Source organism: Eumetopias jubatus, unplaced genomic scaffold, assembly GCF_037043125.1.
Source record: "Eumetopias jubatus isolate StellerSeaLion01/CBP00866 unplaced genomic scaffold, mEumJub1_p1.0 scaffold_10, whole genome shotgun sequence".
NCBI classification, from domain to species: Eukaryota; Metazoa; Chordata; class Mammalia; order Carnivora; family Otariidae; genus Eumetopias; species Eumetopias jubatus.
The window spans coordinates 5,291,152-5,315,417 of NW_028274816.1; the positions used below are offsets into that span (position 1 = coordinate 5,291,152).

The 24,266-nt window shown below is 37.8% G+C and overlaps 1 protein-coding gene and 1 pseudogene across 1 annotated transcript in view; one reads left to right on the top strand and one right to left on the bottom strand.

Annotated features, from left to right (window-relative positions):
* Positions 1-24,266, top strand: part of LONP2 (lon peptidase 2, peroxisomal) — a 113,606-nt gene that overhangs the window by 20,204 nt on the left and 69,136 nt on the right. The window contains exons 7-8 of the mRNA XM_028091239.2: positions 11,430-11,688; positions 21,622-21,763. Of these exons, the coding sequence (XP_027947040.1) occupies positions 11,430-11,688; positions 21,622-21,763 (401 nt within the window). The remainder of the gene's footprint in view (positions 1-11,429; positions 11,689-21,621; positions 21,764-24,266) is intronic.
* Positions 14,283-15,996, bottom strand: LOC114199352 (60 kDa heat shock protein, mitochondrial pseudogene; annotated as a pseudogene).

The window sequence follows — 24,266 nt, forward strand, 5'->3', positions numbered from 1 at the left end:
TATGTGATCTCCTATGCTACAAAGGTTTTTCAACAAGAATCTCAGGAGGAACAGCCTAATGCATTAACTTGAATCTAGTTTGATCATTTACTCCCCTCCCCCCCATTCTTTACATTGAACACTAAATTGAATGCATTAATCTTTTCTGCTTCTAATGTGTATGCTACATTTTTTCTTTGACCCTTGCTGTCCTGAAGCAGCAATATTAAATTCTCTCTTTTTTTTTTTCAAATTACAATTTTACATGACCATTTATCAGGTGTATGTTAGAGGGTAGTGTGGTTTTTAGAAATGCCATTTGCTATATGCTGTCTGTTATCTCTGTTTTGTTTTGATTTTATTTAGATTCAATTACCCAACATATAGTACATCATTAGTTTCATATGAAGTGTTCAGTAGTTCATCAGTTGCATATAATACCCAGTGCCCATCACATCATGTACCCTCCTTAATGCCCATCACCCAATTATCTCGTTCCCCCAACCACCTCCCCTCTAGCAACCCTCAGTTTGTTTCCTATAGTTTAGAGTCTCTCATGGTTTGTCTCCCCCTCTGATGACTTCCCATTCAGTTTTACCTCCCTTCCCCTATGATCCTCTGTGCTGTTTCTTATATTCCACATGAGTGAAACCATATGGTAATTGTCTTTTCCTGATTGACTTCGCTCAGCATAATACCCTTCAGTTCCATCCACGTTGATGTAAATGGTAAGTATTCATCCTTTCTGATGGCTGAGTAGTATTCCAGTGTATATGTGTACCACATCTTCTTTATCCATTCTTCTATTGATAGACATCTTGGCTCTTTCCACAGTTTGGCTCTTGTGGACGTTGCTGCTATAAGCATTGGGGTGCAGGTGCCTCTTTGGATCAATACATTTGTATCTTTGGGGTAAATACCTAGTAATACAATTGCTGGGTCGTAAGGTAGCTCTATTTTTAACTTCTTGAGGAACCTCCATACTGTTTTCCAGAGTGGCTGTACCAGCTTGCGTTCCCACCAACAGTGTAAGAGGGCTCGCCTTTCTCCACATCCTCGCCAACATTTGTTGTTTCCTATCTTGTTAATTTGAGCCATTCTGACTGGTTTGAGGTGGTATTTCATTGTGGTTTTGATTTGTATTTCCCTGATGTTGAGTGATGTTGAGCACTTTTTCATGTGTCTGTTAGCCATTTGTATGTCTTCTTTGGAGAAAAGTCTGTTCGTGTCTTCGCCCATTTCTTGACTGGATTATTTGTTTTTTGGATGTTGAATTTGATAAGTTCTTTATAGATCTTGGATAATAGCCCTTTATCTGATATATCACTTGCAAATATCTTCTCCCATTCTGTAGGTTGCCTTTTAGTTTTGTTGACTGTTTCCTTTGCTGTGCAGAAGCTTTTTATCTTGATGAAGTCCTAATAGTTCATTTTTGCTTTTGTTTCCCTTGCTTTTGGAGACTTGTCTAGCAAGAAGTTGCTGTGGCTGAGGTCGAGGAGGTTGCTGCCTGTGTTGTCCTCGAGGATTTTGATGGACTCCTGTCTCACATTTAGGTCGTTTGTCTTTGTATATGGTGTAAGAAAATGGTCCAGTTTCATTCTTCTACATGTGGCTGTCCAATTTTCCCAGCACCATTTATTGAAGAGACTGTCTTTTTTCATTGGATCTTTTTTCTGCTTTGTCAAAGATTAGTTGACCATAGGGTTGAGGGTCCATTTGTGGGCTCTCTGTTCTGTTCCATTGATCTGTGTGTCTGTTTTTGTGCCAGTAGCATACTGTCTTGAGGATGACAACTTTGTAATAGAGCTGGAAGTCCAGCATTGTGCTTCCACCAGCCTTGGTTTTCTTTTTCAACATTCCTCAGGCTATTTGGGGTCTTTTCTGGTTCCATACAAATTTTAGGATTATTTGTTCCACTTCTGTGAAAAATGTCAGCAGTATTTTGATAGGGATTGCATTGAATGTGTAGATTGCTCTGGGTAGCATAGATATTTTAACAATATTTATTCTTCCAGTCCATGAGCATGGAATGTTTTTCCATTTCTTTGCATTTTCCTCAAATTCTTTCCTGAATGTTCTATAGTTTTCTGAGAACAGATCCTTTACCTCTTTGGTTAGGTTTATTCCTAGGTATCTTAAGGTTTTTGGTGTAATTGTAAATGGGATCGATTCCTTAATTTCTCTTTCTTCTGTGTCATTAGTGTGTTGAAATGCAAATGATTTCTGTGTGTTGATTTTATATCCTGCTATATTGCTGAATTCCTGTATGAGTTCTAGGAATTTTGGGGTGAAGTCTTTTGGTTTTTCCACATAAAGTATCATGTCTGAGAAGAGTGAGAGTTTGACTTCTTTGCTAATTTGAATGCCTTTTCTTTCTTTTTGTTGTCTGCTGAGGCTAAGACTTCTAGTACTATGTTGAACAACAGTGGTGAGTGTCGGCATCCCTCGTGTTCCTTGGGGAACCTTAGGGAAAAAGCTCTCAGTTTTTCCCTGTTGAGAATGATATTTGCTGTGGGCTTTTCATGTATGGCTTTTGTGATACTGACGTAATTTCCCTCTGTCCCTACACTGTGAAGAGTTTTAATCAAGAAAGGATGCTGTACTTTGTCAAATGCTTTTTCTGCATCTGTTGAGAGGATCATGTGGTTCTTGTCCTTTCTTTTATTAATGTGATGTATCACATTGATTGATTGGCTGATGTTGAACCACACTTGCAGCCCAGGGATAAATCCCACTTGGTTGTGGTGAATAATCCTTTTAATGTACTGTTGGATCCTTTGGGCCAGTATCTTGGTGAGAATTTTGGCATCTGTGTTCATCAGGGATATTGGTCTGTAATTCTCCTTTTGGTGGGGTCTTTGTCTGGTTTTGGGATCAAGGTAATGCTGGCCGCATAGAACGAGTTTGGAAGTTTTCCTTTCATTTCTATTATTTGAAACAGCTTCAGAAGAATAGGTATTAGTTCTTCTTTAAATGTTTTGTAGAATTCCCCTGGGAAGCCATCCGGTCCTGAACTCGTTTGTTCAGATGTTTTTGATTACTGCTTCAGTTTCCTTGCTGGTTATGGTCTGTTCAGGTTTTCTGTTTCTTCCTGTTTCAGTTTCGCTAGTTTATACGTTTCTAGGAATGCATCCATATCTTTCAGATTGCCTAATTTGTTGGCATGTAGTTGCTCATAATATGTTCTTAACATTCTATTTCCTTGGTGTTGGTCATGACAGCTCTTCTTCCATTCATGATTTTATTAATTTAGGTCCTTTCTGTTTTCTTTTTGATAAGTCTCACTAGGGGTTTATCGATCTTATTAATTCTTTCAAAGAACCAGCTTCTAGGTTTTTTTTTTATCTGTTCTACTGTTCTTCTGGTTTCTATTTCATTGATTTCTGCTCTAATCTTTATTGTTTCTCTGCTCCTGCTTGGTTTAGGCTTTATTTGCTGTTCTTTCTCCAGCTCCTTCAGGTGTAAGGTTAGCTTGTATATTTGAGACCTTTCTTGTTTATTGAGAGAGGCTTGTATTGCTACGTGCTTCCCTCTTAGAACCACCTTTGCTATATCCCAAAGGTTTTGAACAGCTGTGTTTTCGTTTTCATGAATTTTTTAAATTCTTCCTTAATTTCCTGATTGACCCATTCATTCCTTAGTACGATGCTCTTTAACCTCCAAGTGTTTGCATTCCGTCCAATATCCTCTTGTGATTGAGTTCCAGTTTCAAAGCATTGTGGTCTAAAAATATGCAGGGAATAATCCCAGTCTTTTGGTATCGTTTGAGACCTGATTTGTGACCCAGTGTGTGATCTATTCTGGAGAAGTTCCATGTGCACTCAATGTGTATTCTGGGGCGCCTGGGTGGCTGAGTCATTCAGCATCTGCCTTTGACTCAGGTCATGATCCCAGGGTCCTGGGATCGAGCCCCGCATCGGGCTCCCTGCTCAGCAGGAAGCCTGCTTCTCTCTCTCCCACTCCCCCTGCTTGCGTTCCTGCTCTCGCTGTCTCTCTCTGTCAAATAAATAAATAAAATCTTAAAAAAAAAAAAAAAAAGAATGTATTCTGTTGTTTTAGGATGGAATGCTCTGTATATATTTGTGAAATCCATCTGGTCCATTGTATCATTCAAAGCCCTTGTTTCCTTGTTGATCTTCTGCTTCGATGATCTCTCCATTGCTGTGAGTGGGGTGTTGAGGTCCCCTACTATTATTGTATTATTATCTGTGTGTTTCTTTAATTGGGTTATTAATGGTTGATATAATTGGCTGCTCCCAAATTAGGCACATAAATATTTATAATGGTTAGATCTTCTTGTTGGGTAGACCCTTTAAATCTGATACAGTGTCCCTCTTCATCTCTTACTACAGTCTCTGGTTTAAAATCTAATTTGTCTGATATGAGGATTGCTACTCCAGCTTTCTTTTGAGGTCCATTAGCATGGTAAGTGGTTCTCTACCCCCTCACTTTCAATCTGGGGGTGTCTTTGGGTCTAAAATGAGTCTCTTGCAGACAGCATATCTATGGGTCTTGCTTTTTTATCCAGTGTGATGCGCTGTGTCTTTTGATTGAGCATTTAGCCCATTTACATTCAGAGTAACTATTGAAAGATATGAATTTAGTGCCATTGTCTTGCCTCTAAAGTGCCTGTTTCTGTAGAATGTCTCTGTTCCTTTCTGGACTATGTTACTCTTGGGCTCTCTCTCCACTTACAGGATCCCCCTTAATATTCCTTGCAGGGCTGGCTTGGTGGTCACATATTCTTTCAGTTTCTGTTTGTCCTGGAAGCTCTTTATCTCTCCTTCCATTTTGAATGACAGCTTGCTGGATATAGTATTCTTGGCTGCATTTTCTTCTCATTTAGTACCCTGCATATATCATGCCAGCCCTTTCTGGCCTGCCAGGTCTCTGTGGACAGGTCTGCTGCCAGTCAAATGTTTCTACCCTTGGAGGTTAAGGAGTTCTTGTCTGGAGCTGCTTTCAGGATTTTCTCTTTATCTCTGAAATTTATAAGCTTCACTATTATATGTTGGGGTGTTGATCTATTTTTATCGATTTTTGAGGGGGTTCTCTCTACCTCCTGGACTTGAATGCCTGTTTCCTTCTCTAGATTAGGGAAGTTCTCAGCCATGACTTGCTCAAATATACCTTCAGACCCTCTCTCTCTCTCTTTCTTCTTCCTCTGGGACTCCAATAATTTTAATATTGTTTAGCTTTATGGTATCACTGATTTTTCAAAGCCTTCCCTCATGGTCCATTAGCTGATTTTCTCTCTTTTCCTCAGGTTCCTTTCTTCCCTCATCTTGTCTTCTGTGTCACTCTGTCTTCTCCCTCATTTACCCTAGCATCCATTTTAGACTGCATCTCAGTTAAAGCATTTTTAATTTCAGCCTGATTAGATTTTATTTCTGCATTAAGAGATTCTCTAGTGTCTTTTATGCTTTCTTCGAGCCCAGCTAGTAACTTTATAATTTTTATCCTGAATTCCATCTCCGACATTTTACTTATATCCATATTGATTAGATGTGTGGCAGTATTATCTCTGTTTCTTTCTTTTGTTATGAATTTGTCCTCGTTATTTTGCCCAGAGAAGAATGGATGGACAAGAGAACAAAGTAAAAAATATCAACCACGACCCAAGCGAAATACACACTAGACTAATCCAAAGAGGTCAGAAACCAAAACAAAAGAAAAAGAAGGAAAAAAAAGGGAAAAAGGAGAGAATATAATCTCCTGGGTGGACAAAACAGGGCGATCCACTTGGTTCTACGTGTATTTTGGTCTGTTTGTTAGAAGACACTAATCCCAAAATTGCAAGAAAGCAAAACTTGTATATATACAAAAATGAAATTGAATTCAGTGAAAGGAAGCCAAAAATGAAGAATATATGTACAAAATATAAATGTAAAAATGAAAGTTTAAAAAAGACTTAAAAACAAAAAGTTGATTAAAATAAGAAACTAGTTGAAAAGGAAAAAAAAAAAGAAAATTTTAAACTGAAAGATAAAAGAATCATGAGAAAGAAACCTCGAATTCTATGTACTACTTTCCCCTGGCGCTGGAGTTTTGCAGTTCTCTGTGCTCCATAAACTTAGTATTCACCTGATGTTCCAGCTGGTCTTCTGGGGGAGGGGCCTGCTACGCTGATTCTCAGGTGTCTTTGCCTGGGTGAGCTGCACTGCCCTTGCTAGGGGGCCAGGCTCAGTGCAAGCTACTTCTGGTTACTCTATGTGGCTTTTGTTCCCTGAAGGCTTTCTGCACCACGTTAGAGGATGAAAATAAAAATGGCAGTGCCCCAATTTCCAGCCCTGGAGCTAAAAGATCACGGCCTCCTCTCTTCAGTAAACCCTCAGGGAAAAGCCTTCTTCACGTTTGTATGCGCCAGAGCCTGTGGTGCAGTGCACCAGTCCTCCTGGGGGAGGGAGGAGGGTCACTGTGGGCCTGCCGCTTGCAGGGCCCCTGCATGGAGATCAGTCACCCAATTGTGCAAGTTTGTAGTTTATGGCAAACCAAGCTGAGAGCCCACTCCCACACTTGCTGACCATAGTCGGTTTCCCCAATCCAGTTCTCAGAAACTGCTGGCTCGGGCACCTCCTTTCTGTGATCCCAGGGATCCTGAGACCACACTGTCCCACCTAGGATTCTTCTCTGCTTTGCCACCTGAGTACCTTTCAGGCAGGGAAACGTTCCAGTTTTGCACTCTGGGGCTATATCACTTTCCAGTCACCTGCATACGGAGGCTCCCTCCCCCCTCCATGTATCTTCCAATATATCCCCTCACATTCATTTCTCTGCACTGCCTACCTTGCAAAAAGTGGTCGCTTTTCTATTTGTAGAATTCCAGCAATTCTTTTCTTACATCCCAGGTTGAATTCATGGGTGTTCAGAATGATTTGATAGTTATCTAGCTGAATTCAAGAGACCAGATGAAATGAGATCCCCTACTCTTCTGCCATGTTGCCTCCCTCCTCAAAAGAGCTCCTTCTTAATTAGTTTTTTCTGGAAAGGATCACCTAACACATGTTTAAAATTTATTTATTTATTTGAGAGAGCGCGCATACATGCACAAGCAGGAGGAGAGGCAGAAGGAGAGGGAGAGAATACCAAGCCAACTCTCTGCTGAGCACAGGGCCCAATGTAGGACTCAATCCCACAACCCTGAGATCATGACCTGAACCGAAATCAAGAGTCAGACCCTTAACCGACTGAGCCACTCAGGTGCCCCAGGATCATCTTAAAACATTTTTAATGTGCATGGCTGAGTACAAGGATGAAATTGGCCTAATCATCTTCCTTTCGTTTTGACAACCCTTAGATTTCATTCCTCTTACAGTTCTTAGGTTCTTGTTGTGGAAAGCAGGTACATTCTAAGTTATGCTAATTATTCTTTCATGAATGCTCTGTAAATTTGCATTCATCCCATTTTCTAGATTTTGGTTTGTTTTTAAGTTTTTCTCTGTTTGAATGTTTGTATATAAAATTAAAAGGCTAATTCACATTTTGTTTTCTCTTAAATTCTGAGAATCTAAATTAGATTAAATTAGGTTGTACTGGTGAAGTGCAGAAGCAGCTGTTTAGAAGCAATCATTTTTTTGCTTTATTTTTTAGCTTTTTTGTGGTATAATTGATAAACAGTAAACTGTACATACATAATATATACATTTTGATGAGTTTTAACATATGTATCTGTAATACCATTACCATAATTAAGATAGTGAATATATCCGTCACCACCTAAATTTTCTCATGCTTCCCTGTAATCTCTACCTCCCTCCTTTCCCTCCCCATTCCCCAACCTCTGTAGATTAGTTCATATTTTCAAAAATGTTATAGAAATGGAATGATGTAGTATGTACTCCCTTTTTTTCTGTTTTTTTTCAGCATAATTAGAGGTTTATCCATTTACCTGTTGATGGGTATTTGGTTTGTTTCCAGCTTTTTGGCTACTATACATAGAGCTGTTAGTGTTACTATGCTGGTAAATTTATTTCTTAATTTATTTCATGTTTGCATGACAACATTGCCTTCTAGTTGAGGTTTTTTTTACCAAACTGAAGCTGAACTTCTTGATTTAATTCTTTATTCAAAATCCTTTTTGGAAATTCCATAGTGAAATGAATGCAGGAGAGCGTGTGTTCCCATTGACTCAGCCCCTCATCATGTCACCTGACCAAGTTGAGGTCATCTGTCAGTCCTGATCTCACTGGACTGTTGGGAAGTCCATTTTGGTTCCAGTAGTCTTCTGTTAACTCATAACTCTCCAGTGCCTACTTTTTAAGTGAAGTGGTCCTGTTCTGGTGAGATTTGGAGAGGGTTCTGCTCCATTAGTGTAGACCTGGGAAAGAAAGTTACATTTAAATTTTATATGTTATTTAACTGCTCTGCTTTTGTTTCACCTGCCAAGTATCCCTGATAGTATATGTTTGATAGTTATTTTGTTGTTGTTGATGAAGTTGTACGATTCTCAAACCCTATTTCTCTTGACAGTAGGACTAGTGTACAGTGCTAAAAGCATCTAAATAACTTGGTAATCCCAGGGGCCTTATTTTGAAATTTTGGTATTATCTCAGTAACATTTTTCTGTGCTTCAGGATTTATTTTAACTAATGACTTAAGGGAAATGCAGGGTACATATAGAATATATAGTATAATGGCCTGCGAATATTAACATTCCAGATTTGATTATTTGCCATCAGTAGCCCAGTAAATTGCTTTCAGCTTCCTCTCTCCTCCACTTGTCCTATTTAAAAAGTGAACTTAATTACTAATCAGGGATTTTTACCAGGCTTCTACAGTATAATTGTACAGATTTTGGAGGAAAGCATTTAATTGAACACAAGAGTACTGACTCCTATTCTTTACTTAAATAAACAAGAAATTACAAAAACAGGGCAAAGCTGTTGTTTTCACAACTATGGAAGGAGACCACCCACACATTAGAAACTCAGTGTCTGCTGGGTGTGTGTTAGCATTAGAGATGCGTAGCACTCCTGTACCTGTCCCACATAAACATACTTCTCATTGTTTAGTATTCCAGCAGAGAACTAAAAATGGGTAAATTGTGATGTAAAGGGAGGCATGTTGAACTTCTAAGCCATTCCTATATAGAATTAGATCTAAATAATTACTGTGTGGTTACAAAACCATGAAAATGTCTTTCATGATTTTTGAAAGAGAAGCTTACCTAAGTAGAGATCACCAAAAGCAGAAAGGGAAGATTTAGAGAAATAAGTTTGCTAATTTTCCTATCTTGAATGGAAAGGGCCAGTAGATACCATTTCAGTCTTCCAGTTGTAAAGAAGATTTAGTATCAACAAATAGTACTACATATACAATTAAAAACTCGAGTTAATACTCATTTCATTTTAAATGTTTTACATGTAACCATACGTATCATTCAAAATAGGAAGCATGCATTTTGAGTCATTAAAAAGAATGATCAGAAAAAAATGTATCCTATATGGAAAAAGACACAAAACAATACTTTATAAGTAGTATGGAAATTATCTTTCCTCAGAAGTTCAAGGCACTTTTTAAAATTGTCTTTACGTGGCATATTTCTTAGAAGAAATTCCTTCAGGGTGTTTTCAGTTTTTTTCTAAATTACATGGAATTCTATTCTTAGTTTACTAAATGTTAATTAGGGGTGGATGTTGCATTATAACAAGTGCCTTTTTAGGTACAAAATGACATTTTGATGGAAAGTTTTTCTTCTTGAACTTAGTGATGTAATAAATATATCAGTAACCTAATATTAAACCATCTTTGCATAACTAAAATAAATCCCACTGGGACTTAGTAGATTACTCTTAATATATTTGATTTACTAGCATTTTAATATACAGGATGGGACTGGTCTGAAGTTGTCTTTTGTGTTTGCTGTGGTAGGTTTTAGGGTCTGGGTTTGCATTATAAAAGAGTTGGGAAACTTCCTATCTTTCATTTGTTCATGTAGTCATTAATTGGGTCCTAAAGCCAGAAAAGGGAGAAGTTTTGTTCTTCCCTTTCCATATCACTTAGCCAGAACTCAAAGCAGTACTATAATTAAATTACATATATTACTGCTTAGCTAGGTTTTTTCAGACTAGCTTGGGAACCAAACTACCATTTAAGGCTTTTTTTTTTTCTTCTCTGTAGGAAAAATGTGGAGCAGGTTCCAAATAACTGATTGAAGAGTGGGCTTGTGTGTGTTTTCCTCCTTCCCAGCCTCTCTATCAGTACGATCATGTGGCCTGTATCATCCCCTGGATGTCACTCAGCTGATGAATTCATGCTGGTGACCATGAGTATTTAATGGTTTAATCTACCAAGTATTTTAAGTAGTAAAGCACATCAGTAAACCTGATGAAAGCTTGGATGTAGAACCAAAGCCTAATTCATACATTCCTGGTGAGACTTTAACTGATAGAATTTAGACAGTTCTTTACATCTTAAAGTTTTTTTTGACCACTTCTGTCTATAGATTAGTTAAAGGAAGTAATTATGGATATATGTAGGGATTTAGTTATAAGGATACACAGTAAAGCATGCTTTATAACTGTAAAGATTTATAGATAACCTAAATGCGCAGCAATAGGGAATTATTTAAATGAGTATGGATAATTAAATAATGGAATATTATGTAGCCATTAAAATGTTACTAAAAAATACATTTGACACTGAAAGGTGTCCATAATACGCAAAGTGAGAAAACATTTTATAAAACTTGAAGGTATCATATAATCTCATTTTGAAAAATAGGTATAGAAGCACATATATGCACTCATACATACAAAACCTGCAATAGTACATACCAAAGTGAAGGAGAGATGCTCTCTTGAGGACATGAGATTATGGGTGACTGTTTTCTTCTTTTTATTGGTGTCATTGGGTTTTCTGGAATGAGCATACGTTACTTCTGTAATAAGAAAAAAACACTAAGAAAGAAGGAACGAATGCCAGCACAAATAGAATATGTAGAAATTATGTCTCCATAGAAGAAATGTGTACCTAGAAAATGAAATGATAGTATAAACTCCTTGAGTTTTTTTTTTTTAAGACTTATTTTTGAGAGACAGCACACGTGAGAGCATGAGGAGGGGGAGCATAGGGAGAAGCAGACTCCCCACTGAGCAGGGAGCCTCTTGTGGGACTCGATCCCAGGACCCTGGGATCATGACCTGAGCCAAAGGCAGGCGCTTAACCGACTGAGCCACCCAGGGCAGGCAGGCACTTAACCTACTGAGCCACCCGGGCGCCCTCCTTCGGTTTTTAATTATGTATGTAGTACTTACTATTTCTGTTGATACTAAGTCTTATTAAGCAAAAAAGGCCAGGTCCAGGTCTCCCTGAAGACTCATTTAGAAAGATCCACTTCTGTTCTTGTCACTTTTTTTTTTCTTCTAAAACATATTTTGACTCTTGGCAGCCCTGAAAGCAATTCTTCCATTTAAAAATTCTATGTGCTTACTTCTGGGGTTATTTGACAGACCGTCTGGACATTCGAGCAGCCCGGATTCTTCTGGATAATGATCATTATGCTATGGAAAAACTGAAGAAAAGAGTGCTGGAATACCTGGCTGTCAGACAGCTGAAGAACAACCTGAAGGGCCCTATTCTATGCTTCGTTGGCCCTCCTGGAGTTGGTAAAACAAGTGTGGGAAGATCAGTGGCCAAAACTCTTGGTCGAGAGTTCCACAGGATTGCACTTGGAGGAGTGTGTGATCAGTCTGACATTCGAGGACACAGGTAGACTCTCTCTCAGTGTAGTCTCTGGTTCTCCATTTCAGTTGACTAAAGCCTTTCAGAAGCCAAGGCATAATATATATCTTGTGATATCTTGAATCAAAAAGACATTCATAGTACTTAATTATAGTACATCTGTAGGATATTTATAACTGGCTTAGAGCCTCAGCCGTAATGGTACATCCAAACTAACCTTGGGATTCATATGACATTGGGTGATGAGTCTTTGCCTCAGCTTTCCTGGAATTCCATTTGAATGCAATTATAAATCAGTTATGGTTAGATGTTACAGTGTCTTTACACTCATTTTGGCCCAGTAGCATTTCGTAAATAATGACCTGTAACTCTTAGAGTTTAAAAAATAAGTACAACGGCTGGGGCAGGTAGAAGGGAGGAAATCTTTGATAACAAATGTGTTTGCAGTTTAATTTTTTTTTAAAAGAAGGCTGGTTTTCCGTAGGAGTATGAGTAATAAGGAGAAAGGTTAAAATAATTAAGATCTATCCGTGCATTTTTGACACCCTTTCTGTAAAAATACATTAAACTGTGAGAACTGAGTCTTTGATTAATCTTACATTATTAGAATCAGATTTGCATGTTATGTTGTTGGTTTTGTTCTCTATGGTCTCTGTTGCTCAGATTGGAAGATGCTTTGGGAAAGCATGAACTTTCTGTTCCAAGGTTTAAGGGTTTCATAGCAGTTGAGAGTTGTGAGAAAATACACCTATAGTGTATGTATTAAAGAACATTTTAAAAGGCAGCAATCATGGATGCTTATAAAAGAATATGATGTTGTAAACCTGAAACTAATGTCAGTAATATCTCAGCTTTTTTGAAAAAAAAGTTTTTTTAAAGAAACTGCTTAACTTCCAGTAGAAAGTAATCAAACTGAAGATAAAACTTCTCAAGGTCATACCCTAGGTCTTAAAGTTGTTAAAGCAATCTAAGTTATAAGTGGAGACTTTGAAAAGCATGCCAGTGCAGGTAGTGACCACCAACTGCCAATGGCCAAGTCTAATTTAAATGCATATTTACAGTTTGGTGAATATGGATTAAACTTGGATTGTGGGGGGGGATATGATAGTTTTATAACATCTTGTTTTCCATTTGTCTTATTCATAAGATCATTGGCCTTAGGCGGGGATGGGAAACTGTTTCACAAACTTTTCCATGAACAGTGGTTCTTTTTTTCTTTTATTTGCTTGTTTACAATTCTTATGCATTAAAGAAAAATCATTCCGGGGCACCTGGGTGGCTCAGTCGGTTAAGCGTCTGCCTTCAGCTCAGGTCATGATCCCGGGGTCCTGGCATCGAGCCCCACATCCGGCTCCCTGCTCAGCGGGAAGCCTGCTTCTCCCTCTCCCACTCCCCCTGCTTGTGTTCCCTCTCTCGCTGTGTCTCTGTCAAATAAATAAATAAAATCTTTAAAAAAAAAAATCATTCCAAGATTTCAATAAATGAGCAGTGAGGGCTGCAGATTAGGTTAGGGAATTGATCTGGGTATTGTTTCTGGCAATTTCAAACTATTGTTGTCACCTAGACTTGCTTATTCTCACATGTGCCACTAGAGGCTGTACTTTGCTTTTGTAAAGAAATTGGCACCTTGTGCCAATCTTGGAGAAACTGGATCTAGAGCCTGAATCTTTTTATTTTAGCTAGAGAGCTTTTGGGAGATGTTTCCCATTCAAGTGATTTAATTCATGCATTCAGAGTTGTTTTAGTTCACTTCTTTCTTTTGATATCTGTAGCATAGTATTGTGTGAGCGTTTGATGGAATTTAGAGAGGGAATTTGTGGAATTATGTCATGAAATTCATGTCATGAACACCTGACATGTAGGTAATTTGTCCTCTTTCTTGCCATGTTGGTATTGCTTATTCAGTAAGCCTTGGAAAACACTTAGTGCCTGACACACAGTAGTAAGCATTTGATAAAAATTAGCTTTAAATATTATTTTACTTTTAAATTCTCAGGAGGGCAAGTTTACATTTAAAAGCTTCAGTGACATTTTATAAATTCAGATTTTTAAATAGTACCTAAAAATATCCTGTTCTTGGCATTATTATTTAATTTATGTGGCAGAATTGTGGAGAAATGTATTTTTGTGATGACTCTTTTTTTTTTTTACCTTTAAAGAAATTTTTATTACACAAAGGTTGTCACATAATTGGATATTTCTCTACTTTGTACACAATTATTCTTACTCTCCACAGAAAGGCTGCTTAACTTTTCATCTGGTGATGGCAAACACTAAAATCCTGACTTTAACAGAATAGTAGTAAAAATGCCTCAGTGATTTAAGTTGAAAGCAGTACATTGGTACATGGCTCTTGCATTCAGTTATCAGGAATGTACAAATGTCTTTTTATTCAAAAATACAAAATAAATTATCTGTGGGCATGGACAATGACAGCAGTAACCCATTATATGTTGTTAACTGAAACCAGTAACTGATGGTTATAGCTATTTTCTTAAACATCAGCCAGCCTTTTCGTCAGTCATTTCCTTCAACTGACTTCTCTGAAGTTATGGTTGAGGAGCACAGTCTTGAGCTTCCTCTCACAGTTCATTAATAATGGTAAAGCACTATTCTAGGAATCAGAACATGCCACCTCCCATACCACCCATTCCACCCATTGCTGGGTCCTTCTCTTCTTTAGGAATTGCAGTGACTACAACTTCTGCCGTAGTTAACAGAGAGGCCACTCCAGCAGCATCCAATAAAGCAGTTCTTACAACCTTAGTTGGATCAATGATTCCTTTTTCCACCATATTCACAAAATCTCCCAGCATGGCATCATAACCAACTTCTGAGGAACTCTGCATAATTTTCTCAACTATCAGTGATCCTTCAACACCTGCATTCTTAGCAATGGTCATTGCAGGAATTTTGAGTGTTCTCTTAATAATTTCTGTACCAATTTTTTGATCTTCGTTAGCTGGAGTTATTGAGTCCAGGGCTGGAGTGCAGCGGAGCAGGGCACGGCCCCCTCCCAGAACAATGCCTTCTTCAGCAGCGGCGTGCGTAGCATTGAGGGCATCTGTAACTCGGTCTTTCTTTTCATTCACTTCAACATCACTTGTCCCACCAACCTTCAACACAGCTGCTCCATCTGAGAGTTTTGCCAGACGTTCATTCAGCTTTTCCTTTTCATATTCACTAGTTGTGATATCTAACTGCTCAATGATTTCTTGAATACGTTTTTCAATTTGAGCCTTGTCACCTTTTCCTTTTAAGAGCATGGCATCATCTTTGGTCACAGTGACCTCTCCAACTTTTCCTAAATCGTGAGGCTGAACATCTTCAAGATTTAGAGTCAATCCTTCTTCCCCAAACACTGCACCACCAGTAGCAATAGCCATGTCTTTAAGCTGGTTCTTTCTATTGTCACCAAAACCTGGAGCTTTGACTGCCACAACCTGAAGACCAACTTTTAGCCTATTTAAAACAAGTGTACTCAGAGCTTCTCCATCAGCATCTTCAGCAATTATGACCAAGGGCTTACGGTGAGCAATTTCAAGAGCGGGTACAATGGACTGGACACTAGAAATTTTCTTTTCACTCAATAGAACATAGGCATCTTGGAATTCACATTTCTGACCTTTTGATGTATTAATAAAGTATGGAGAAATATAACCTCGATCAAACTTCATGCCTTCAATAATTTCTAATTCATCATTTAGTGTTTTTCCATCCTTTACTGTGGTGACACCCTTTCTTCCAACCTTTTTCATTGCATCGGAAATGATGTTGCCAACTTCTTTGTCTCCATTTGCAGAAATCGTAGCAACCTGAGCAATTTCTTCAGGGGTTGTCATGGGTTTAGACTGCTTCTTAAGTTCAGCAATTACAGCATCAACAGCTAACATCACACCTCTTCCGATTTCCACAGGATTAGCACCTTTGCTAATCTCCTCGAAGCCCTCCTTGGCAATAGAGCGTGTGCCAAGACAGTAGCAGTCGTGGCGCCATCCCCAGCCTCTTCATTTGTGTTATTGGCGACATCTTGAACAAGTTTAGCGCCAATCTTTTTATATTTATCTTTTAAGTCAATTGACTTTGCTACAGTCACACCATCTTTTGTTACTTTGGGACTTCCCCAGATCTGTTCAATAATCACTGTTCTTCCCTTTGGCCCCATAGTAACGGCTACAGCATCGGCTAAAAGGTCTACACCTTGAAGCGTTAAGGCTCGGGCATCCGCACCAAATTTTACATCTTTGGCATAGGCCTGAGTGAGATGAGGAGCCAGTGCTCTGGACACTGGCCTAATTTGGCGAAGGACTGCGGGTAATCGAAGCATTTCTGCGGGGCAGCAGCAGAGCGTGTGGACTATGAGGCAGGCCGTCGGAGGCGAGTGAGGGTTGTGATGGCTCTTGGTGGGCAATATGTAATGTCATAGTTCTCATCACTTCTTATGAATGTTGTTGGTTTCGAGCAGAGCTCTATTTTAAGTCTTTACTAATACTGTTAGACATAAAATCTGTTCAAGTGAGTGTACTTCCGCATGTGTATCATTAAGAAAATTGAATCTGAATCTTTTGTAAAACGAAGCTGTGTATTTGCCTAAAAAATATGTGTAAATATAAGCTTTTTAGTAATGTATGGCATGCAGAGAGGCTGTGATCGTTGCCAAATAAAGGGTACGTGGATTAGTCTGAATCATTCTGTGCCTGCTGGTAAGTACTCCCTCGCCATCACTGTACTAAGTGTTTCACTAAACACTACAGCAGCCTGCCCTTGTACTGCTGGGGGCTTATTACCCACCAACCCTCCCAAGGCATCAAAGCCTGGAGAAAATTTTTATTTGAAAACCTGTTTGGAAGCAGGTGGAGCGTGGGATGTGGTCATTAAGGAGAGCAGAGGTTGAGAACAGAGTATGGGCTTATGTCAGAGCTGTGGGTTGGAGGTGAATAGAAGGGGAGGAAGAACAGTAGTTTATAGCACAATCATGGGGTGGAGTTTGTGAGAACAAGTGGTTCCACGTGACAATTGAAGCATTTTGGAAACACCCAGGTCTTGGCATTTAAGTACTGGTCACATGCTTGCAATTAGAGTTCATGCAAAGTTTTGTTTTTCCTCAGCCTCTGAGTAGGCACCACTGTTCTGCAGTCTTAAAATAACCAGGGAAAAACAGAGCTGCTTTATATTGTCTTCCTTATTCTCTTGATTTTGTCATTCACTTTCCCTATTTTTCCCATGCTCAGAACTCCATCCCTTTGCTAGAAATACCTGTTTATATGAACGAAGGTGCTATTAGGAATTGATTTTAAAAACAAAGATGTATGTTTTAGAGTTCAATGATAATGAAGTGGGAGATGGGGAAGCAAAAGAAAGACTTGGTTTACATTTAAATCTTAAACTTGGAAAATCGTAATCTGACTTTACATTGGCCCATTGTTTTTTGTTTATATCATTTTGAGTGGCTTAAAGGAAGAAGAGTCATGTTTATGCTCCATATTAACTAATACAGTTTTTAAGTCTTCTCAACATTTCTCATTTGGGTTTGTCTCCATTGGGGCTTTTCTGCTCACTTTCATAAGCCACAGAATCTCTGTTCGTATCAGTTTTTACAGCTTAACATTTTTATATTTAAATATTACATTTAAAGAATTTAAATCAGTTCAAAGCAATTAAATATAACTTAGCATGAAGTTATATGAAATCATGTTTGTGTAATTTTTCATTAGTTGTTTCTTGGTGAAATATACTTATTGCTATGATATATCTCAAGTTATTATTGATAGTAACTCTTTGGAGGTGGTTTGGCAACTCTGTTCAGATAATAAAATGATATTGCAAGGAATCTTTGGCTCAAACAAGATGAGAAGAAAAATGAACTTTTGCTTTCCACGATAATCTTCATGAGCCTGAAATGGTGATGTTTTAAATAAATTAGCTGTTTCATTATTAGTCTTCACAAAGGGAAAATAACCAAAGTAGGAAGCTTTTAATATATTTTTAGCATAGTATGCCAGACATGTTACGGTTTACTCACTATCCTCCTTATAACCTGTATTTGCATATAGCTCTTCTTTGCCTCTTTAAAGTTCATTTTATTTTTAGCCCCAATTCAAGGCTTTCTCCATTAATATATGTGCAGTCAGTTATGGTCTTACTCTTCTCTAAACTGACCACTTATTGTCCAGTGTTTTCTTTTAATGATTAAATATTATAGGCCTCCAGCATTTGTAATACATTACTGTAGAGATAAGCCATAAATATGGAAAAGGTATGAACTCTGTAGAGTAGGGTTTTTAGCTTGTCTTACTATCCTTTGTAACACTACATGCTCATAGCACAGTGCCAAACATGGTAAGTGCTCTCTGAGTGCTTTGTGAATTCAAATAAGATTAAAACATAATTATATTTTGGAAGTCTTGCAGTCCTTTAAATGAGTGCATCCATACAAATGAGTACATAAAAAGATTTAGGAATGACTGCTATAAGAATAAGAATTTGATTTGTTTAGACATGTTATGTTAAAGACTATTTTTAGTTCCTTAAAGACTGTTTTTCTTTTGAGATCATTAGAATCTCTTTTAAGTCTTATTACTTTAACCAGCTGGAGAGAAATATATATACCCTTGGTAGAAACTCTGGAAATTTTTTTTAAAAAGGAAAAAAAATTCTCATGTTTTATACCATACACAAAGATAATCACTGTTAACATTTTATTTCCTGCCAGACTTTTCATTGGGCAGCTTTTACCCTTTTTTTAAGTAATTATAATCCTACTCTTTCCACTTAACATTATAACATACATTTTTTATATTACAAATTCTTCCTAAGTATTGCTTTAGTAGTTTGCACTGTAGCACATTAGAGCTCCTTAATTGAGCAGGCATGAAAAGGGGATGGTAAAATGCCTATTTTCCCCCTTCTTTAAACATGGGGAAAGAGGTGAGTAAATACACATCTGTTCCTGATGTTTAGATGTCAGTGACAGTGACAGGCTGACCAGCCTTTTGGCTTACAGTAGATTTGAAGATATCCAGGCACAGAGTAGTAAAGTAGCTGATTACCATGGAGCTGTAAATACATGATACTATAATTGTCTGTAGTTGTTTTTTGAAGCATAAACCAGACTATATTTTGGAAAATGAAAAATGCTGATCTTGTAACTTAACATTTTGAACTGTGGAGACACTTAATAGTTTTGTTTATGTCATACACTAGTTGAATAGTCCTGATAAACCTATCAACTACCTATACCAATTACAAGAAAAATAGAAATTCATATATTTTTTAAATTAACTTGTGTACTTCAATTTTAAGAAAAACTTCTAGGTAACAAGTATTTAGGCTGAATTAATAAAGAATTGAAGAAATACATTCTTTGCAAACTTACCTGTATTGTGCTTTGTTTCTTTCTAGATGTTATATCATGAGGGAGGACATGGAAAAATATGTAATTTGCCCTCAAAAAAGTTGCAGTTTGTAAGAGTTTGTAAGAGTATTAATTTCATTGATTTCCTACCTCCTGTTTCTCAGGAGGATATTTTGATATGCTAATGTATTTTTTTAATTTTATTTTATTATGTTATGTTAGTCACCATACATCATTAGTTTTTGATTGCTAATGTATTTTTTAAAAGTGGTTATATTGGGTGATCTTGAATGAGAACATTTTTATTTTGTGTATTACTACATTTTTCACCATCTGATTCATATTCCAAAGGTTTATTCTGTATCCTTTGTCAGTAGATAGCATGCTACCATACCTTCTGGCCAAAGATAGCACATTATAGATATTTTCCACAGCTTATAGGCCCTATGTAATGGTTCTCTTCTTTGTTTTGACCTCTAGACTAGTGGTACACATTTGGGGGATGTCACTTGTGATTGAGGAACACTAGGGCATTGAGTGTGCTTGGTGCTCTGGAAAGACATTAACAACGATGAACATCTTTTGAAAGCTTACTGTGAGCCAGGCACTGTGCTGTGTACTTTACCTGTTATGTTCTTGTAATTGTATAATTCATGAGGTTGACACTGTTCTTATGTCCATTTTACAGATAAGGAAACTGAGACTTAGGTCAAGTAGTTTGTTTAAAGCAGTATTCAAAGACTTGTATGGCCTTCACAGTGGTGATAGAAAGATACTTTGGGTTCTGGCATGGTTGATTGATGTCCTTAAATAAATTGGGAAAACAAGCTTCTGTTTGGAGAACAATCTGATAGCTGTGTATCGAGGATCAGCTCTGTAGTAAGACTCCTCTCTGTCATCAAAGTGCTCACTAGCTCTTTTAGAAGAGGCTGTGTACTTGGTACTCATAAATAAAAACTAGGCTGTAACTGCATCAGATGAATTGCAGGGCCAGTAAATGCTGTAGACATTGTATTATTGGAAAGATCATATTGTGAGAGATGGTCAGGAAAAGTTGTTTAGAATTTCTGGATTTACATAGGCAGGGAGAGTATTAAGGGCAGGAAGACTGGTGCGGACTGCATCTTGAAGAGCCTTGAATTCCAGACAGAGGAATTTGGATTTATTCCCTAGGCTCTGGGAAGCAATGAAAGGTTTAGGAGGAATTGTTTGTATATAAACTAGGATCTAGATTTCTGATTCTTTAGAAAGGGCACCTGCCTAGAATATTATTTTCTCTCCATGACTTTAGGTCTAGAATTGTCAGTACCTGTTTTTGAAATCTACCTGTCAAAAACCGTAAGAAAAACAAAGAAGTTGATGCAGTAAGAAATGACCCTTGGAGGCTTTGCAGTGTTTTGTTTTGTTTTTAATTTCCCTTCCCTACTTACTCACAGAATACTGGCCAATCTGTACGTTCTCTAAAGAAATAATTTGAGAGACTTAATAATTTTGAGTCTCGTCCTTCCTGTATCCCATTCTGAAATCTTGAATGTGCTGACTCCTTTTTGTAATATGACAGTGTTTATTGTGTTTGGTTCCAGTGCCTTGGTCACCCTCTCTGGATGTAAGGCATTCCCACAATATTTGGAAGTCTTGCTTGTCTTTTCAAAGGTCGCTCTATTTACTCTGTCCTACTTTATACAGTCATGTGGTGAAACTGAGGCCTGCTCTGTGGATCGGCTTTGTGCCCATCCTAAGATAACTGTTGCTGTAACACTCACCATTTGATCAGTTTCTTGTAGGTAGACACCCTTTTATGTCTTCTCACAAACAGCATCTGCTTTATGCATGGCTTAGGCAACAAGGTTGTAATTAAAATCAGTAAATTGCTGCTTAAAAAAGTTTTGCTGGCTTTGTAAAAAAAAAAAAGTCACTATTTTCAGTTTGACAAACACATTTGTTTTTATTTATGCCACCCTCTAGATCTGTCATAATTATGTAGATGGTTCTTGTTCCGATATGATAAAGGAGCCTCTAATATTTTAATGCACAACAGAATATCTGGCTGAACTTAGGTATACCAGTTAATATACATAGGATGAATGCAGTTTTATTCAAAAGGCCAGAATTAAAGAAATTTGGATTTTTTTTTTTGGTTTGCATTTTGAGTGGCCCTTTGAACCAATTCTGATTTCCTTCATAAAGATGATGATGTTTTAACCAGCCCTGGCACAACCATTTCATTGTGTGAAAAGGTGCTTGTGGGAGGGTACTCTGAGAAACTGTGAGAAGCATGGGAATTAAATTCATAGGCTCCTTCGGACATTTTGGAATCCTAAAAAGTAAGAGTTACAATCATTTAAGTATAATGTTTCTCAATTTCACTAAATGGCAAAAACTATATTCTTCAATATCTTGGGAAACTTAGAGCCTGAATTAAATAGAAAATAAAAATTAGATCTGTTAACTTTTGGTCGTATCATAGAGCTTTTTAAATATATAGTACCTCCTTGCTATATTACTGTGATAACTAAATGACTTTTTCCCAGTCCTAAATTTTTATTTCTAAGTAATACCGCTCTTGCGTCCTGACGTCTTGTTAACTTGATGCTTGCTTTCTATAGGCGCACCTATGTTGGCAGTATGCCTGGACGTATAATCAATGGCTTGAAGACTGTTGGAGTTAACAATCCAGTGTTCCTATTAGATGAGGTTGACAAACTAGGAAAAAGTCTACAGGGCGATCCCGCAGCAGCTCTGCTTGAGGTAAGATTTAGAAACTTCCCTGTCTTTGATCATACCTGAAGAGTATGGATGAGAGCAGATAATTGTATTCAGTAGCATATACATTGGTGTGGGTTTAGTCATGGGAAAAAGTATGATACAGACTAAAACCTGAAGCAAATTAATATTTAAGTTAAAATGTCTTTGAGATTTCTTCTTTCTTTCTCTAATAATCCCCATTTCTTTTTTCTTTTTTGTTTTTATCAAATACTTGAAATTTTATACGTGGTTTTTTTTTTTTTAGAGACCAGTAGTTCTATAAGGTTATTACAAAAAACAGGAAACAAGTCTTCTTCTCCCTGGGGTTCCCCATGTCTCCTTCTACTTGTTGACCTCTTTAACTTTTAGTTTAATCAACTGTCCGTTCTCAAAATAACATGACTATATTACTGCTATTTTTTTTTTTAAGATTTTATTTATTTGAGAGAGAGCGAGAGAGAGCATGAGCTGGGGGAGAGGGAGAAGCAGACTGCCGAGCAGGGAGCCCGATGCGGGGCTCGATCCCAGGACCCCGGGATCACGACCCGAGCCGAAGGCACACGCTTAACAACTGAGTCACCCAGGCACCCCTGCTGCTTCTTGATTATACAGTTTCTGGCATTACCTGTTGATTCTTCTGTATAAGAGATGAGGATTTCTTTTGCTTTCTTCCCTCCAACCCCACTATGTCGTTTTTTATACCCCCAATCTCCCAGTCTAAATTGTATCCTGATTTTGTTGTCACTGTCAGATACTTAAATTATTATAAGTATGTAAGTGCTTTTCACAGCTGAGCCATATGGTAAATTATGATCACTTTTCTTTTCCTGTCCTCCTTTTGTTTTGCTGCACATTTAAAAAAAAAAATCTTTGTAGAGCTAATAGTTGTCTTGTTTCTTCTGCTTACTTCCAGCAGTTGTCTAAGTCTCCTTTCAAGACGAGTAGACACTGTGGGGCGCCTGGGTGGCACAGTTGGTTAAGTGTCCAACTTTTTTTTTTTTTAAAGATTTTATTTATTTGAGAGAGAGAGAGAATGAGAGAGAGAGAGCACACGAGATGGGGGAGGGTCAGAGGGAGAAGCAGACTCCCTGCTGAGCAGGGAGCCCAATGCGGGACTCGATCCCGGGACTCCAAGATCATGACCTGAGCCGAAGGCAGTCGCTTAACCAACTGAGCCACCCAGGCTCCCCAAGTGTCCAACTCTTGATTTCAGTTCAGGTCATGGTCTCAGGGGGATGAGATCAAGCCCTGCATCAGGCTCCACGTTCAGTGCAGAGTTTGCTTTGAGTTTCTCTCTCCTTCTCCCTCTGCCCCTCCCCCCCGCTCCCACATGTACACTCTCTCTCAAATAAATCTTAAAAAAAAAAAAAAAAAAACTTGCAGACACTTTAAGCATTTGTCAGTTTGATCTCCTTCACACCACCAGCTTGAGCTAGTAGTTGTCCACATCGGGTACCTAGCTGTCTTGCTAGGATCTCCCTTTACCTCCCACCGTTTTGGATTTCCTGTTTCCTATATTCCATGCCTTCCTCATTCTTGCTTTATTCTCTCATTTTCTTGGTGTTAATCTACCAGTAGATTCCTGGGAAAGCTTGCATGGGTGGGTTAGAGTTTGCATATCTGAAAGTGTCTTTATGTTTCCTTATTCTTGATTGGTAGCTTGCATTCTGGTTGGACATAATTTTCCTGCAGTATTTTGAAGACATTGCTCCATTGTTTTCCAGTTTCCTGTGTTGCTGTTGATTAGACCAAGGCTATCAGATCCTGTCTTTTGTGACTTGTTTTATTCTCTGAAAACTTTAAGGATCCGCTCTTTAGCCCAGTGTTCTGAAATTTTACAGTAATCTGCCTTGGCATGGGTCTCTCTCTCTCTCTCTTTTTTTTTTTCATTTTTGCTGATGCTTTGAAGATTCTTTGAATTGGAAAATCCTGTCCTTTATTTCTTTAAAATTTTCTTGAATTTTAATGATCTTTTTTTCTTCATTTTTGGGGAATTCCTATTAATTGGATGTGAGATCTTTAATTTTCTTATCTTTTCTATTATTCATCCTTTTTGTGTTTTTTGCTATACTTTTTATGAAAACTTCCTTAACTTTATCTATTAATCCTTCTGTGAGTTTATTATTTCAAAGACCTTTTTCTTAATTTCTCTGCTTGTTCTTTTTATAGTATCTTGCTCATTACATAAGTGTAATATATCCTCTTTGTGAGAAAGATACTAATAGATATTTTTTCCTTTTCTTTAAGCTGCTTCAATCTACTTGTTACATATTTTTTCCTCTGTCTTTTTTATTAGAGTCGTCCGTTAGATATCTGGTCATTTTTGTTTGTTCATATTTAATAGTGAGGAACAGAAATGCTGATTGGCAGCTGTGCACATCTGAGGAGGGTTTATTGACTGAGTTTCACAATAGGGTTGGCTGGGCTGTTTGATTGAGGAAGGTCTTAGGTCAGTAACTTCAGTCTTTTGAGGCTGGTCAGATTTCTCAGAGAGGACTCCTTAAGT